Below are 17,573 nucleotides of genomic sequence, written 5' to 3' on the forward strand. Positions count from 1 at the left end.
TTTCTTTTTGGAAAAGGTTAACAGACAGATCTATGTGTTCTCATTAATGCATTTAGGCTTACAGACTTTTTAACACTATCTTCATGAAAGAAATGCGAATGACTTTTAGTAGTAGCATTAACTATAGACTTATCATCGGATGATTCTGAGGCATTCGTCAAACTAGTTTTGTATCAATAGACCCAACAGATAATACTAAGAAACGTGAACACCTTTTTTCGGAACTAAGTTATAATATTGCTTGCATATGGAGTAAATGTCCCAAAATTCTTTAAACCTTTATTGAACAAAAAAACGATCATCCACTAAAGAATCCAATCGCTGAATTAGTATCGTTTCTCTATTATTTTCTAAACTTGCAAACAGTATGTTGAGCCTCTTATTCGCAAATGTATTTAACGCATTAGTCTAGAATCTGTAAAGGCTAGATTTTGGCAAATTAATTTTTGACAAAATTGTAATATTAATGCAAAGTAACTCAAGAATTAAATAATTTAAAAATATACACATCTATACGAATACATTTGTTTATATTTGTGTATAATATGAACATAATAAAAAATGACAAATTTATGGCAACTTATTAAAAACAAAGATAATAAATAAAATAAAATATTATTATAAATGTTAACAGTTAAAAAAATGTAAAGGTACTACAAACAATAAATTAAACACATATATATATATAATATATATTAATAAATATCGATAAATAGGAACTGTATGAAATACTAAATATATTTAATATTATAGAAATACAAATATTAAAGTACACAACCAAAATGTATATATATATTTAAATAAAAAGCGTATTAACAAAACGATCAGTTCAATAATTTTATATATAATGAAGAGAAAATAAGTTTTTTAATTCTTAATTTTTAGAGCAAGTTTTGCTATTATTTTATGTATTAAAACAAAAGGTATAAATATAAATAAACGAAATGTTAACAGATTAAATCGCAATTAAAACCATATATAAATTATGTAAAACAAAATCAATTATATATATACATATATATATAAAAAATTATATATATTGTAAAATGACTTTTAAATTTATGTGTGGACACAAGTGTAAAGAAAAATATAATAAATGTATAAGAAGAATTAACTAATTTGAGAGGTTATAAAAAAATATTATTAAAGTAAAAGATGTTTCGAAAAAATGTTAAATGCAAAAGAATATATATATATACAAATATATAAATTTAAAACAAAGGCGTTAATCTGAAACAATAATAAAAATAAAATTGAAAAAATGTAAAAAAAATCGTGTTCTTTCAGACCATATAAACTATATAAATATTTTTTAAATATGATGATCATTCACTAAAGAATTTTATTAGCAGTAATACAACAATCTATAATGATATATGGAGAATAGTATGGATGAAAGGAATAGTGTGTATATGAGTTGTCCCTTTCTTACTTATCAATTCCAGCTAAAGTAGGTGTTAAGAGTTTGAAACAGATGTGCGAAAGAAACACTGCTAAGTGGTAACACTGTAAGTAATACACACACTACAATTTACAATTTACGACCAATCAATCTCCCAGCTTAGTTCCCTGGTGACCAAAAGGCCCAGAAACAATGACTGGAAGATTGCTCGTAAAATCTTCACTGAAGATAAAATTAAATGGGCGATCAACTCATTTTCTCCTTTCAAAGCACCTGGAGCAGACGGAATATTTCCAGCACTCCTACAAAAGGGACTAACTGACCTTATGCCCTACCTCATTAATATCTTTAGAGCTGGGCTGGCGATGGGAATCATTCCCACTAATTGGAAGGAAGCAATTGTCAAATACATACCTAAAGGAGGAGGTAAACCTAGCGAACTTCCTAAATCCCATAGGCCTATAAGTTTGACTACATTTCTTTTAAAAACTATGGAGAAGATAGTGGAAAGGCATATAAGGGAAGAGTATTTATCTATAAATCCACTCCACGCCAACCAATACGCCTACCAACAAAATAAATCCACCACACATGCATTACTCAGTCTTACTAATAAAATACAGGAGTCTGTAGATTGCAAAGAATATGCGGTGGGATGCTTTCTTGATATTGAGGGAGCGTTTGATAATACTGATCACTCACATATCGAAAGATGCCTCCATGACAGAGGAGTAGATGATACGACACGCACATGGATAAGCAATGTACTAAGAAATAGAATGGTTAAATCCACTCTCGGCAATGCCGAAATAAAAGCACATACTGTAAAAGGATGCCCACAAGGGGGTGTATTATCCCCACTCCTGTGGTCAATTGCAGTAGACGAGCTCTTGCATCGACTCAGTGCCAAACATTTCGAGGCACAAGGCTATGCTGACGATATAGTCATACTTGTCAGGGGTAAATATGAAGACATGATCTCATATCGACTCCAACAAGCCCTGAACATCGTTAGTAGATGGTGCAGTGAAGTAGGATTAAATGTAAATCCTAAGAAAACAAGTCTGGTAGTCTTCACAAAGAAAAGGAAAAGAGTACTTTCCAATTACCCATTCCTAAATGGAGAAGAGCTATCATCCGTTACCCAAGTAAAATACCTGGGAATGATTCTAGATAAGAAGTTAACGTGGAATTCTCATATAGACAATGTCATACGAAGAGCCAGAGAGGCATTATGGACCAGCAGAAACCTCATTGGTAAGCACTGGGGCCTTAATCCAAAACTCAGCCTTTGGATGTACACATCTATTGCCAGACCAATTGTAACTTATGGGTCAGCTATCTGGTACAAAAAAACACAACAGAAGACTGTAATAGATAAACTTCGTAAGCTGCAGAGATTAGCCTGCATAATGACAAGTGGAGCGATGAGAACTACCCCGACAGCAGCCCTAGAGGTTGCATTGGGGCTCCCCCCACTTCACCTACTAGTCAAAAAGGAAGCAATGACTTTTATGGCCAAGCTACAGTTGACTAGCAATCAATCAACAAGACTACTCGATAACTCCCTGTTAGGTAGGGAAATGCAAAGAGAGGAAGGACTAAATATCACCATATCTGACATTTGCTTACCTAAATTCAACTTTCACCAAAAGTTCCTAATACTAATACCAGACAGAAATGAATGGGAACGGAACATACCTCCATTCGCTGGAGACTACCATCTGTGGTACACGGATGGCTCCAAAACGATGGAAGGAGTGGGGGCGGGAGTATATGGAGTAAGACCTAAAGAGGAAATATTTGCGAGTATGAGTAAAGAAAACTCAGTTTTTCAGGCTGAAGTACACGCAATTGAATTATGTCTCAGGGTATATAAAGGTAAACCCGTCACGGGAAAAAACATATATATCTTTTCTGACAGTAAATCGGCACTCCTGGCACTACGCTCACCTCGAGTAACCTCAAAAATAGTGTGGGAATGCCTTCTACTTCTCAAAGACCTTGCTGAAAAGAACAGAGTCCACTTAATATGGATTCCAGGGCACAGCGGTTTTGAGGGAAACGAAAAAGCAGATGAACTAGCGAGAAAAGGGGCGGCCTCATACTATATTGGGCCACAACCATTCTGCGGTCCTTCGTGGAGCTTTTTCAAACTTAAAACTAATGAATGGTTGGAAAAAGCAGCTCAGAATGATTGGGATAATACAATTACCTGCAGACAAGCAAAAGAATCCATGCCGTTTCGATCAAAAGCCAGAACTAGGGAGCTACTTATGCTGAACAGAAGTGGCATCCGACTTGTCACAGGTTTTTTAACTGGACACTGCGGAGTTAAAAAACATTTATTGAATCTAGGTAACGAGAGATAGCTGAGACCCGTGTACGAAGAGAAGGAAACCAGAGAACACATAATTGTTCACGTGGAGAGCGTGCAAGACCATGTTTCGCTATTATCCATTTGCCTAGCCGCTTATTAACGGAGTAGGGCAAATCTCTCCAAAGAACAATCGCATTCTTAACTGCACTCGCTATGGAACGAAGTGGGATCACAGATAACCTCTCGAAGATGCAGTGACGCGGAGACTACTTCCCAACCCTTCTTGAGAAAAAAAAAAAAAAAAAAAAATACACACACTAAGATAATGAGAATTTATATAGAAATGTTTAGCACGCATTTATGTCCTATTGGACAAGTACAGTTCCTAGTTTACGAATAAATCGTTTTTCATCCTTAACTTGAAAGTCAGGTGGTGCACATTAAGAACCTAGTCCGAATGCAAATGTAGTTTAGTTCTCAAGAATATTGGCTTCTTTGCATATATAACAACTAACTGTTAAGCATGTGGTTATATCCTATTTAAATTGAGTAACAACAGTTCTTGGCACATGAAAAAGTGTCTATCATCCGTAACAATTGTAGGTGCTGCGCATTAAGAACCATATTTCAATGTAAACATAGACCTGTCCTTATTACGGTTGGCTCCTTTGCATAAATTACAAGTGACTGTTTAGCATGGGGCTATATCATATCATCAGTTAGACTAAAATAGTCTTGGCGTACTTAGAAGCGTATACCATACATTAGGAACCTTATTTCACAATAAACTAAGACTAGTCCTTACTAAAGTTCCATTCATTGTCTTAGGCGTTATTGTACACCTTGCTCGTCCTCAAGATGCATCTTATATTTCGTATACAAAAAATTTGGCATATGCCTTGCCGCTGGTTAAAAAGTTGACCTGACTTTTGACATTACTGGATATTTTTTCAGTGTGTCCCGTAGAACTGCGGGTCAACATTAAAGTTTCATTGGCCAAAATGAAGTTTTGTTTATTTTTGCCCTAAGAATAGTTTGCGAGAACTTTTTCAAATTGTTGCAAATCTTCGAAAGATAGCTTGGCATTGGCGAAAGATGTTAGCATATAGTTGAGGTGTTAATAGTATTTGAAATAAGTAGTTCCTTACATGAGAACCATAAGAATCGTATATAAAAAATTTTTTTTCATCAGTTATTAACAGTTATTAGTTGCTAAAGAAGTATTTTTTATTAAGTTGAACGTTTAATTGGTAGGTGTAATTCATATTAGGTATATATGTATGTATATACATACATATATAAATATAATTTATATAAAAAGTTTTATATAGTTTTCAGATAATAGAGTGGATCAATTAATTTAAGAAAACTGATAAAATAATAAATTGCTAATTATCCAACATAATAGCAATAAAGATATTACTTAGCACCATCAACATAACACTACTACTTATGTAGATCTGTTCGTTATTACAGATAACATAAGAAAAACTACTTAGAGGTATATATGGCTTCAGATCTAGTAGTCGTAGTGCGAGGGGATTGTTTGGTAATAAGAAGAAATTAAGGGATGAGTGAGATTTAAATTGAAGTCAACCACGATCAAGGCGGAGAAACCTAGCCACTTTTATGGTCGTGGCCAAAGACCAATTGGACTCAAGTTTGTGTGTACATTGGTGCAGGTAAGCATATAGGCAACATCACGCTGTGTAGAGTGGCAGTTAGAACGCACATTGGCAGTTGAAGTATTTATGCATGACAAATAAATATTTACCATAAAACATGGCTATATTCTGATCTCAATTGAGCTACGAAAGTTCTTGCTGCATGAGAAAGGCGTCGTTAATCCTGGGAGATAGTAGGTTTCAACACACTTTGTTGTCAATTGAGAAATTTATCACAGTATAATCTAAGCTGCGAAGAAGATACTGCATCTGCGTCGATGGCTGTTAGTCCATGTTTATATTTGACCTCACTGTTATTTTTTACTAGAAGTGCTTAGTTTACAAATGGTGGGAATTTGGTAACGGTTTTATGGTATTATATATTATATATTAAATTAATATTATGTAAAATTGTTATTATTTCAGTAAACTAATACAGAAAGACTGCTTAAGTTTCTTTTATACCATACTTATTTCTATCACAACTATAACTTTTCATTGTGTTCTATACAATGTATTCTAAATATTGCTATAATTATAATAAAGAACACATTTATTTTAATTTCATTTATTACTATTTTTCTTAAAATATTTAAATGAGCCTCAACTAGATTCGAACCAGTGTTTCTCATGTATATAACAAACATACATATATTTCACAAACGCATAAAATAGGTTTGCTTAGTAACTATAAAGGCATACACAAACAGGGATGTTAGCGTTAAGAACATTTAAAATTAAAACTTTATAACAAAAACGTTACATTTTAATTATTTTTAAATAAAAGTTATAAAACAGAAAATACAATTCTATTAAATTACAAAGTGGAATCTAAATTTAAGAAAAAACATTATTGATAATTGAAAAATCCCTTATAAAAAGCACAACAAACAAAAACGTAATAATATAAACATAAAATTTATAATTGACCTATATACAATTCTATACATAATTAAGAAAATCATGTATTTTCTTTTAGTTAATGTATTTAATATTAAATATTTAATACTAATATTTAATATTAATAATAACTTAACTAATAATATAATATTTATATAATATTAATATTTAATTTATTATTAATATTTAATATTAATATATATTAAATATATAATATTAAATATATAATTTTTTACGAAATGTATTATATCAAATTTACACAATTTTTTTATCTTCAATAACTCAGGCTTGGCCTCTTAATAAAGATGTTTTAATCAAACGATCGATTAGTGTATTGTGACTGATTTAATCAGTGATTTTGATTAGTTCAGTTACTACGCTTTTTTCGCAAACGTTAGTCCTGTTGCGTATCCTCTAAATTAATAAAAACATTACGCATTTTCTCTAAATCTGGTGGCGCTGTATCTGGATTACGTATCCATATGCTATAAGCACGTTTATCGGTCTGTGTTAGTGGTTTAAAGTTTCTTGAATCTAGTGTTGCATCGCCTGCCAATTTGGAATTAAAGCGCGCATAAAGGAATATACGATAACGCCAATTGTCAAAGGTCTGAAAAGTGAAAAATTCTGGTTGAGAAATTGTGGTATGAAGGTGAATGATTTCTAAGTTACCTGCTTCCATTCTGCTACATGTTTTACAGCACCTTGCGGCACTGAATTTAATATATCCGCTAATTTTATCCAAAAAGGATCAAGGTAAGGATCATTTCTACGACGATCATTAATGATAGGATTTTGTTCCAAAAAATTGACGTAGACCTCCTTTTGTTTCTTTGACATACGTTCTTTGCGTTCTGAAATTTATTATAATTTATTTAGTTTAAATTAAATAAATTTTTTTATGTATGTATTTAAAATTTGTATTTAAAGATTTAAAATAAAATTATATATTATTTCTCTTCTTTTAGATTTATAAAAATCAAAAAAACTTACGCCTTAAATTATTCGTCGATGTTTCCTGCATGAGTGCTTCAACTTGTTGCTGATGTTGCTGTTGTTGTTGTTGTTGCTGGTGCTGATGCATTAAGTACTCATTCCAGCGTTCGAATTCATGGTGTTGTTGTTGTTGCTGGTGCAATTGCTGTTGCTCCTCATCAGTTATGCCAGCATACGATTTGGAGGATGGCTGTGAGTCTTCGGCGTCATCAATATCGGTAGGTGGTGGCAGTCCTGTGGCAAAATTGAATTTCGATTCGTCTACCAAATGATCAGCGTCTGTGGTGTGATTCGGCGTTGTTATAACAGTGGGATTATGTGAATGTGTTGCACGTAATTTCAAAGGCGGCGGCTGTTCATCTGCACTTTCTGCATTTTCGGAGTTCTGTGAATTTATGGCACTTAAATTGGTCATTTGACTGAGATGGCTGGATATATTCGTAGTCTCTTGTATATCTAAAGGTTTTTTGGTAGCACAATGGCAAATATTGCAGGTCAATTCTGGTGGATATGTATCTTTATTAGGTTCAAAAACTAGTAAGAGAAAATCAAAAACAATAGAGTTAAAAAAATTTAAATTTTAATTGTAAATAATATATAAAAACAAAAACAAACAAATTAATATTTTTTTCTTGCTAATTGAACACATTAAAAGTTAATATTTAATTTTATAAATTTAAGTTAAATACTTTATTTAATATTTGCTTATTACAAAACTATACATTTAACTTATGTATAATAAAATATTTTGATTTTAAATAATTATTAAAACTAGAAAACAAGTGTGTTAAGTGTAAATGCTTTAATTGATCAATAGTCGTAATCCGTTTGGGTATCATCCATATTCGGAAACATTTCCATTTTTTCATAATCACGTGGTATTGTGCCTTTGTTGCTGGTCCAAAGCGCATATGCACGATGGTCGGTATCAGTTAGTGGTTTAAAATTTTTTGGATTTTTAGCTGCTTCGCCGGTTACTTTTGAATTGGTTCTTATGTACATGAAAACACGGTAACGCCACGCGTCGAAAGTCTAAAATAGTTAAAAATTTATAATTATTTAAAATCCTTTATAATATTAAAAATACAAATATCCAATTATTGTAATATAAATATATAGTTATTCCATTAAATTAACACCAAGAGGTTTCGAAACACATAGACGAGGTTTACTATTCGGATCTACTTTAATAGTCTAAAATATTTCTACAACTAACAAGATGATATATTGTTACATTACATTGTTACATTAATAATACTAAAAGAGGAACGTGTTTTGATCTAGAGACAGTTTCAGAAACTGATAGCTAGAACCTACATAGGGGTAGGTAAATAGCTTCTATAATATGGTACTTATATTTAATCATAAAAGAACTGCTAGAATGTAATAGATTCTTATAAAAAATTGTGACCCGGAAAAATATAGATCTTTATTGTAACTATATGGCAACAACATATCTTGCTAAAATGTACAATTAAAATATATTTATAAACCTATATATCTATTTAAAAAAATCTATTCATACAAATTTTAGAGCAAGTCATAGTTATACCAAATATGAAATTGTTGTTGTTGGTCACAGTAGTTGTTACAACCCGTGGAGATCTATAGAGCAGATAACATAAAAGGAATTACAAATACGTATACATGTGTTAGGATGTGGTTAGGTAAAGATACTGTGAGAGGAATGAGGACATAATTTGCTTCACTAGGAGTTATTTATAAAATAAGTTGAAAATTGTTGTTGCTGCAATTCACTACTTTCAAAACTTCCATTGAAAATAATAGTTTATATTAGGAATTAAGTTTATTTCATTGAAACGGACATTTTTTGATAAAAATCAATTTAAGATAACATAAGTTAAATAAATCAAGTGTATTGACTGGCATAGTTCTGTTGAGATAGTTCAAATACACACACTAAATTGAACTGTACCGATTTATGACTCTGTTCCATTGAAGTTGTCAGATTCTCTTACCTCGACCCGAGCTTAATTCAATTAACACTTACCCAAACCTAATTCCTTCTCTTTTTCTTTTACAACACCTGTTCTTTCTCTTTGTTTATATTACAACCCATGTATAAACAATGTATTCGTCATGATATTCTTTTATTTTTCCTGCCTTATATGCCCTCGCGGGTAACAACAACACCATAAAACGTTCAAAATATTTTAAATATGGAAAGATTGTGTCTGCCTATTTCCAAGCTTCAACTGGTCTATGCATATTTAAAATATGTGAAAAAATTTTAGAAAATTCTGAGTAACACAATGGGCCAATAGGCTCAACTGGATCCACTAGGAATCGCCGGTATAACTTTACCTAATCTAATTGAGGTTTGCAGAGTGAACTATTTACGTACTTAAATCTCTAACGAGAAAGACTTTTTAGCTCATATAACTTAAATTTTAACAACTATTCTAACAAAGGTTAGACTCATCGTGTATTATTTGGATATGCTTAAAGAGCTTTCACATACAAATTGAGATAGCTAAGCAATAAAACTATTTATAAAATGATAATTATATTCATCTCACTATGTGTCAAATATATGATATTAAGATATTAGCAATATTTTTTGATTCCGAAAACTTGATCTCAACTCTAATAAATATGAGATTATTGTATTGTATTTAAAACCGATTTCATAAGATCCCATACTTTTAAATTACGTTTCACTATAAGTAAGCTTTAATCATTGAACTTCATATCAAAGTTTAATATATATCCGGATATATTCAGATATTAACCGCATAAAGAAACTAATCAGATAGTCTCTTATTAGTAGTATCACTCATATCCTCTTAAAAAGACAAGTATCACCAAAGGATGATTTCGAATGATTGACAAAGCAATAAAATTAATAATAACACAAATAATAGTTAAGGATAAGAATAAAAATGTGAAGAAGTTTCATTGTGGTGAAACGTGTAAGGTTGCGGATATTAAATTTTAGAGAATGAAGATGGAAATATGAAAATACGGTTGCTTAATAATTCTTTTTTCAAGTTGATGACTTTTCTCACTTTTAAATATAATAAAATAACCTATTTTTAAGTTTTAAGATATGAGATTAAGATGGAAAGAAATTCATAGAACTATCTGGAAGAAAAGAATCTTAAAGTAATCAAACACGAAAATGTGCAAATACATTAATATTACACATATGTGTTTGAAACTTAAAACTTCATTTCTTTGAATATTCATAACTTAATGAATTATCACACAATCTTACATCATCAATTGTTTTGTATAAAACTCACCTGACGCCATTCCTCAACATTCTTCACCGCTCCCTGTTGCACAGAATTCAGCATACTACACAATTTAACCCAATGTGCTTCTAGCCCAGAATCGTTTCGCCGCTGTGACAGCATGCAAGGATTATCGTCAATATATTTTACGTAAATTTCTTTCTGATCCTTTGACATACGTTCCCCCCGCCCTAGTAAAGAATTGAAGTTATTTAACATTCCATAGATCAATTTAAAAACTTACTTCTAAAACGGCTAACAGGTGGAGTCCCAAAAGCTGGCGAATGTTCGGAATTTAATTGCTCATTTATTGGACCATAATTTGAATAATATGGGTTGCTTGGCATGGATAAGTGTTGCTGTTGTGTATGTTGTTGCTGCGGAGATTGGGTTAACAGCGGCAAGTTCATATGTGGCATTTCTGAACGGTGTATTGCATTCAGGTTTTGTTGAGTGTAATTTTGACTCATAATTTCTTCTTTCACATCAAAAGACATTTCATGTTTAACATTCTCTGGATTCTCAACTTTATCCATAACATCCATAGGATCGATTGATTGGGTTAAGGACTCTGGTGTATGTGCTGTATAGGCATGGGATATACGGATTTTGTTTTGCGGTTCATTAGGACTATTTCCTTGCAAAGGAGATTTTAAAGCTTCATTAACCATGATATACTTTTTCGGAGTTTCATTTATTACACTGTCGTTAGATTTTTGCGGTACTGGTATATTCAATTTTTGGGAACAAGATGGTTCAAAACATACATTCTCATTCTTAGTCAATTCATCGCCAACTGTAAGGAGTAGCGTTTTAAACAAGTTTTGTTTTAATTAAAATAATAATATAAGAACTTACAAGGATCAAATTGTGCAATTAACTTCAAATCCAAATAATTTAACTATTTTATGTAAATAACAACAACAAAATGTATAACATTTTAGCGCTTTTATACATATATGAGCGGAAGGTTAATATCACGAAATATGGAGTATTAGGCATACATAACGCTAATACTTCAAAACGGATACACGCATGTAAGGGGACATGGATTCAGTATTTATTAAAATATAACTACTTATTTGATATATGTAGAAAAGGATGTGCTATTCTAAGCTACTTACAGCTACGTATGTTGTGATTTAATTTAAACTTACCCTGTCCTACTTCTATAACGAAATTGGTCAGGTCATGACGCTGCGCCAAGTAGTTGAGCAACAGTTCGTCTGGTATGATGAATCCAATCTTCTTATTGCGGAACTCGAAATTATAAACCCCGAATGCCGCTCGCACTGTAATTAATTAAAAAATCTTTTAATGTTTTTTTTACTTGAAGAAAGTAAAATACAATAACAACTTCAAAACACCGCCACCACCGCCGCCACAATCGCTTTAACTTCAGCCACACATTGTGCCGTTTTAAGAGTGCACACATAAACACACACACTCACTCACACAAAAGTACAAGTGCGTGCAATTGGCGGTTGAAATGTTCTTATATTATTACATTTCAACACATTTTGTTTATTTCCGATTCGAAAAATGTTTGCTATTATTAAGTTAAACTTACCAACATTTTTTAAATCCCAAATGCTTAAATTTCGATTTTCCTCAGGTACACCGATCATTAAAAGTTTTTTATTGTCGCGGAACTGAAAGGGAATAATGCAGCCTGAACGGAGTACCATTTTTGTTTTTATCTCGAATTTTTTGTTTATTTACACTTTATAATTGAGTGGAGACAATATATTTTAATCGACTTTCTAGAGAACTTCTATTTTAATATTTTTCTAATTTCTTTTTATGTATTCTATTATAATTCATTTCGCTTAATGTCTTTTACATTTTTCCTCTTTTCGTTGTAGAAGAAATGTAGTACGTGATAATTTGACAGTTCGCTGTTTGTTTACGAATGTAACCATGAAATGCGCGTAAGAATAAAGTATGTTAGGGTTGTTGTGCAGTTGTGTTGTATGCACAAGAAAAGGTAGTATTTGAAACGTATTAGAGGTATAATGTGTACATTGCGTGTTTGAAGATATTTTGGTTTTTCTTCTTATTTATCCATTTATTTTATTACATTCTGTCAGGTATGAATGACAATAAGTAAAATTTATTAATATGAACCGTAATAATAATTATTACGATCTGAGAAAAGATCGGCACGCGTGGACTATACCCAGTCACATATCCACATACACTTAAAATAGAAATGTGTGACCTACATATGTACACAAATCAAAGTCTCTCGACGTTTTTCTTCTTAACTTTGTTGAAATGTTGGAGGAGGGCATCAACCAGCGAGTTTGGTTGCACATATGTATATGTGATGAGCGTGATTCTTCATATTACGAGACATTTCTTGCTTGATTGCCGAAACACATAATTGTTTATGCAGCTGTTCATTCGTTATATACCAAGTTACCAATTTGTGATCATTCGTAATGTTGTAGATTGTCTGAATCTGTTGCAGTACCCCATAATTGAGACCCATAACTCCACTTAGGTTTTACTGCAGTTTTGTATATAAGCCGCTTATTGTCGACAGTTTGTGACAGTTTGGAATTTGGGCTAAGAAAGCAAAATAAGTTTCGCAATTTGAGACCAAAAGCTTTACGCTTGGGTCTTTGAATATGTGTGGTTTCCAGGTTAGTTTACTATCCAGATGTATGCCCAAATATTTTGTTTCTACAGCTTGTGGTAATTGAGTATTGTTTATTAAAACAGGCAGGCACGTAGAACGTTTTGTAGTAAGTGTTACCTGGACAGTTTTTTATTCATTTGGTTGATAGGACAATTTTTCATCCAGAGGGCGACATTGTTAAGGCAGGGTTGTAGTTTGGTGGAAGTACGGATTGGGTTACTGTCAACTTATAAAATAGCTGTGTCGTCTGCAAATGTACTGTTTACACTCTCATCGATAAGGGGAAGATCCGCAGTATATAAAAGATAAGGCATTGGTCCCATTATGCTACTTTGAAGTACTCCTGCTCCTATATCATGAAGTATTGTAGTTTCATTTCTATGGTTAATGAAAAAATGCCTTGCCGAGAGGTATGATTTAATAAATATGAAAAAATGTTGGGGGTAGATTTAGTTTTAGTTTGAATAGATCCTCATGCCCTTCAGACTCGATCATCTATTGCACTATAGATATGTCTGATATTAAATAGAAAGTATTCGATACCCAATTTCATTATAAAATAATGATAAACGATTGAATTTAACAGTGCAGGGTCTGTGTTTCAGAGCAACACATCGAGTTCGACGATCAAGTACCATTTGCCATATGCCAAAGGGACTGCATAAACAGATCCCTACCGGTTGCAACAACAACAATAATTTTTTAATATATTTAATAACGGTTAGTAATGTTCGTTCTTTAATAAACAAAATGCAATTTAAATTTAATATTTTGATTTTTATTTTAAAAAAATAAACAGTTAAAAAATAATTATGATATTTAGTAATCTTGCTTATACATAGTTTGATATCTATAACGTATCAATATATATTTTTAATTAAAAAAGGCAAAAATTATTATAGAAATAAAGTAATTTTTGTAGCTTAAATTAATACTTATTTTATCATTTTTTTATCACTTTGATATAATACAACTTTTTAGTTTAAACTGTGGTTAACGAGCTTATAGACCCACACTTGGGAATTAGATGTGCCTTAGATGTTGTCTTTAAAACTTTCTAACAATTTTGTAGTTAAATTTTTAACCAGGTGCTCCATGGTTTGAAAAACCATCTACAAATATTTAAATGTTTATTAATGCAATTTTATGAGAATAATAAATAATTACCTCGGCTGTAAGTGTAAATGAAACACTATGTGGTGCTCTAAAGAAAGTGCCGCACACTACTCCGAAGATGATGAGTAAACTATAAACAAAAGAACAAATCTAATTAATGTACTATATATGGAGCTATGATAATAAAATTTTTAGAATTAAATTCAGTAAATGAATTTCATAACCTTTTTGGTTCATGCGTCCTTTTTTATTTAAACAATAACGAAAATGCATATTATACACGACATACCTACGCTTTCTTCAACTACCGTCTCTATATCGAGGCTCTTGTAGCTTTCCAGTAACATTTTTACTTTCTCAAAATATGGCCAATCAGATGGTATCCCCATTTTTTTTTCTTTTCTAAAATAAATTAATTAAATAGCTCCTTATTTATTTATTTGCCACTAAATTCATACCTACTTATATCTGTTCATCAAATTTCTAATTTTGTGTCGTATCTCCGCCGCATTAAAATCAAAATTATTTTGGCACATCACATCCGCTATTTCCACATACACATGACCATTCCTTTTCTGTCCACGTAGTTGTGGCAATTTTTTCTCCCACAACTCTAACAGGACTTGCTCCTCTTCTGTGTTCCAACGGGAGTGACGCTTCTTTCTAAAACATTCACTGTGAATATTTGAAAATATGTTAATACCTAATATTATTTTATGCAAATTATATATTACTCACCTGTTGGTTATCGTTGGGTTGTTGTGAATGTTACTGGGTTGGGTTATTGGGCTTCGTATGTGGTGGGTGCTTTTATTGTTGACTTTACCGAATTGTTTAAACACTTTTTAATAAAAAAAAAAATACAATAGTGTTATTAAATTCGAGTTCATTATATAAAATTATTATTTTAATTAATGGAAAGCTGTACACTACAAAAACGTTTCACTTTAAAAAATGCTTAATTGAACTGAAACTTATTCATAAGATCAACAAATCAAAGACATATAAACATTGAAGTTCAAGTTAATTAATGAATTTGGTTTAAATATTAATTCATTTCAAATGTGGATTAAATATTAATCCATTTGAAGTACGGATTAAATATTGATTAACTTCAAATGTGAATTAAAAGATGACGATTATTACGATTGTGTTAAGCGCGGTGCGGACTATCATTTTTGAGTGTCATTCAAGAGAGAAAAACTAATAATGACACTCACATAATGATAGTTGTTGCATTTGCGAAACACACCTACAGCGTGCGTAAACACACGTATTCTTCAAAAATTTTGCTTGAATGAAAACTCTTAAATGTTAGCACGTCCGGTCGCTAGAACAAATTGAAGCAAGTAAGAGCGCAACTTGAATGACATTTAAAAATAATAGCCTGCACCGCACTTTATAGCTTCAAATACCATAAATACATTTAACTTACTTTTAAAGCGCCTAGCAGTTATAACACCAGTAACTGGAGAATGTGTAGACCTTAATTGCTCATTTGTGGAATCATCTTGCGAATAATGTGGGTTTTTTTTAATGGCTAAAATTTGCTGCATTTTATGCTGATTATGTATGGTTTGGTTTGTTAATGACAAGTTTTGCTCAGAGTAATTTGTGCTTGGTATTTCTTCCTTCACTTTAAAATCCATTTCATTCTCAAAACAGACTGAATCCTCAACTTTATCCATAATATCGATTGATTGATCCATTGACCGTATGGGGGACTCTGACAAACGTGCTGTATATGCTTGAGATATACGTATTTTGTTCGGTGGCTCATTTAAATTGTTTCCTTGCCTTGGAGAACTCAAAGCTTCATTAACTATGACATATTCGTCGGTATACTCATTTGCTACACTATCGTCGGATTTTTGAGATAATTGAATGTTTAACTTTTGAGAGCATCGAGAGTCGAAACTTGCATTCTTATTCCTCATCGATTTATCTTTAACTGTGACGAGATGCATATTAAGAAAGTTTATATTAAGATAATAATCATAATAATTAAGATAACAAGTCGTGATCTAATTTAAACTTACCCTGTCCTACTTCTATAACGAAATTGGTCAGGTCATGACGCTGCGCCAAGTAGTTGAGCAACAGTTCGTCTGGTATGATGAATCCAATCTTCTTATTGCGGAACTCGAAATTATAAACCCCGAATGCCGCTCGCACTGTAATTAATTAAAAATGCTTTTAATATTTTTTTTTAGTTGAAGAAAGTAAAATACAATAACAATTTCAAAACACCGCCACCACCGCCGCCACAATCGCTTTAACTTCAGTCACACATTGTGCCGTTTTAAGAGTGCACACATAAACACACACACACACTCACACAAAAGTACAAGTGCGTGTAATTGGCGGTTGAAATGTTCTTATATTATTACATTTCAACACATTTTGTTTATTTTCGATTCGAAAAATGTTTGCTACCATTTCGTTAAACTTACCAACATTTTTTAAATCCCAAATGCTTAAATTTCGATTTTCCTCAGGTACACCGATCATCAAAAGTTTTTTATTGTCGCGGAACTGAAAGGGAATAATGCAGCCTGAACGGAGTACCATTTTTGTTTTTATCTCGAATTTTTTGTTTATTTACACTTTATAATTGAGTGGAGACAATATTTTTTAATCGACTTTCTAGAGAACTTCTAATTTAATATTTTTCTAATTTCTTTTTATGTATTCTATTATAATTCATTTCGCTTAATGTCTTTTACATTTTTCCTCTTTTCGTTGTAGAAGAAATGTAGTACGTGATAATTTGACAGTTCGCTGTTTGTTTACGAATGTAACCACGAAATGCGCGTAAGAATAAAGTGTGTTAGGGTGTTGTGCAGTTGTGTTGTATGCACAAGAAAAGGTAGTATTTAAAATGTATTAATGGTATAATGTGTACATTGAATGCGTGAAGGAACAGAATTAAAACTATTAATTAATTGGAAATTAATAGTAAATCATAATTATTGACGTTTATTGTTTTTATTTTGTTTTATTGTCATTTATTTCAAACTAAGGTTATAATAATAAAGAAATACATAATATTACGACATTTATCTGCTGCCATTTATCTACGTTTAATAATATCAATATTTGATATATTATATTCATGCGTTTAAATGGGTTGAATTTTTAACATTTGATCCGAAATTTTCAATTGCATTACCAATAGTCAGCTCTGTGAATGTTAATCATAAATTCATTAATTTTATAGAATGAAGAAAGAACACTCCTAAAAGTCAGTTCAATACTACAAATTACTGACGAA

At 31.7% G+C, this 17,573-nt stretch overlaps 1 protein-coding gene across 1 annotated transcript; it reads right to left on the reverse strand.

The window, feature by feature from the left end:
- Positions 1–6,542: 6,542 nt before the first annotated feature.
- LOC119667606 lies at positions 6,543–17,185 on the reverse strand. The gene is made up of 11 exons (XM_038076908.1): positions 16,753–17,185; positions 16,339–16,473; positions 15,735–16,250; positions 15,038–15,140; positions 14,762–14,974; positions 14,593–14,701; positions 12,110–12,239; positions 11,697–11,831; positions 7,280–7,816; positions 6,959–7,140; positions 6,543–6,896 (listed from the first exon to the last, which is right to left on the reverse strand). The coding sequence occupies exons 1-11, from the start codon at positions 16,868–16,870 to the stop codon at positions 6,681–6,683; spliced, it is 2,394 nt and encodes a 797-aa protein (XP_037932836.1). The 5' UTR covers positions 16,871–17,185; the 3' UTR covers positions 6,543–6,680.
- Positions 17,186–17,573: the final 388 nt, after the last annotated feature.

The sequence above is a fragment of the Teleopsis dalmanni genome, chromosome 1 (genome assembly GCF_002237135.1).
Source record: "Teleopsis dalmanni isolate 2A chromosome 1, ASM223713v2, whole genome shotgun sequence".
In the NCBI taxonomy this organism is placed as follows: Eukaryota; Metazoa; Arthropoda; class Insecta; order Diptera; family Diopsidae; genus Teleopsis; species Teleopsis dalmanni.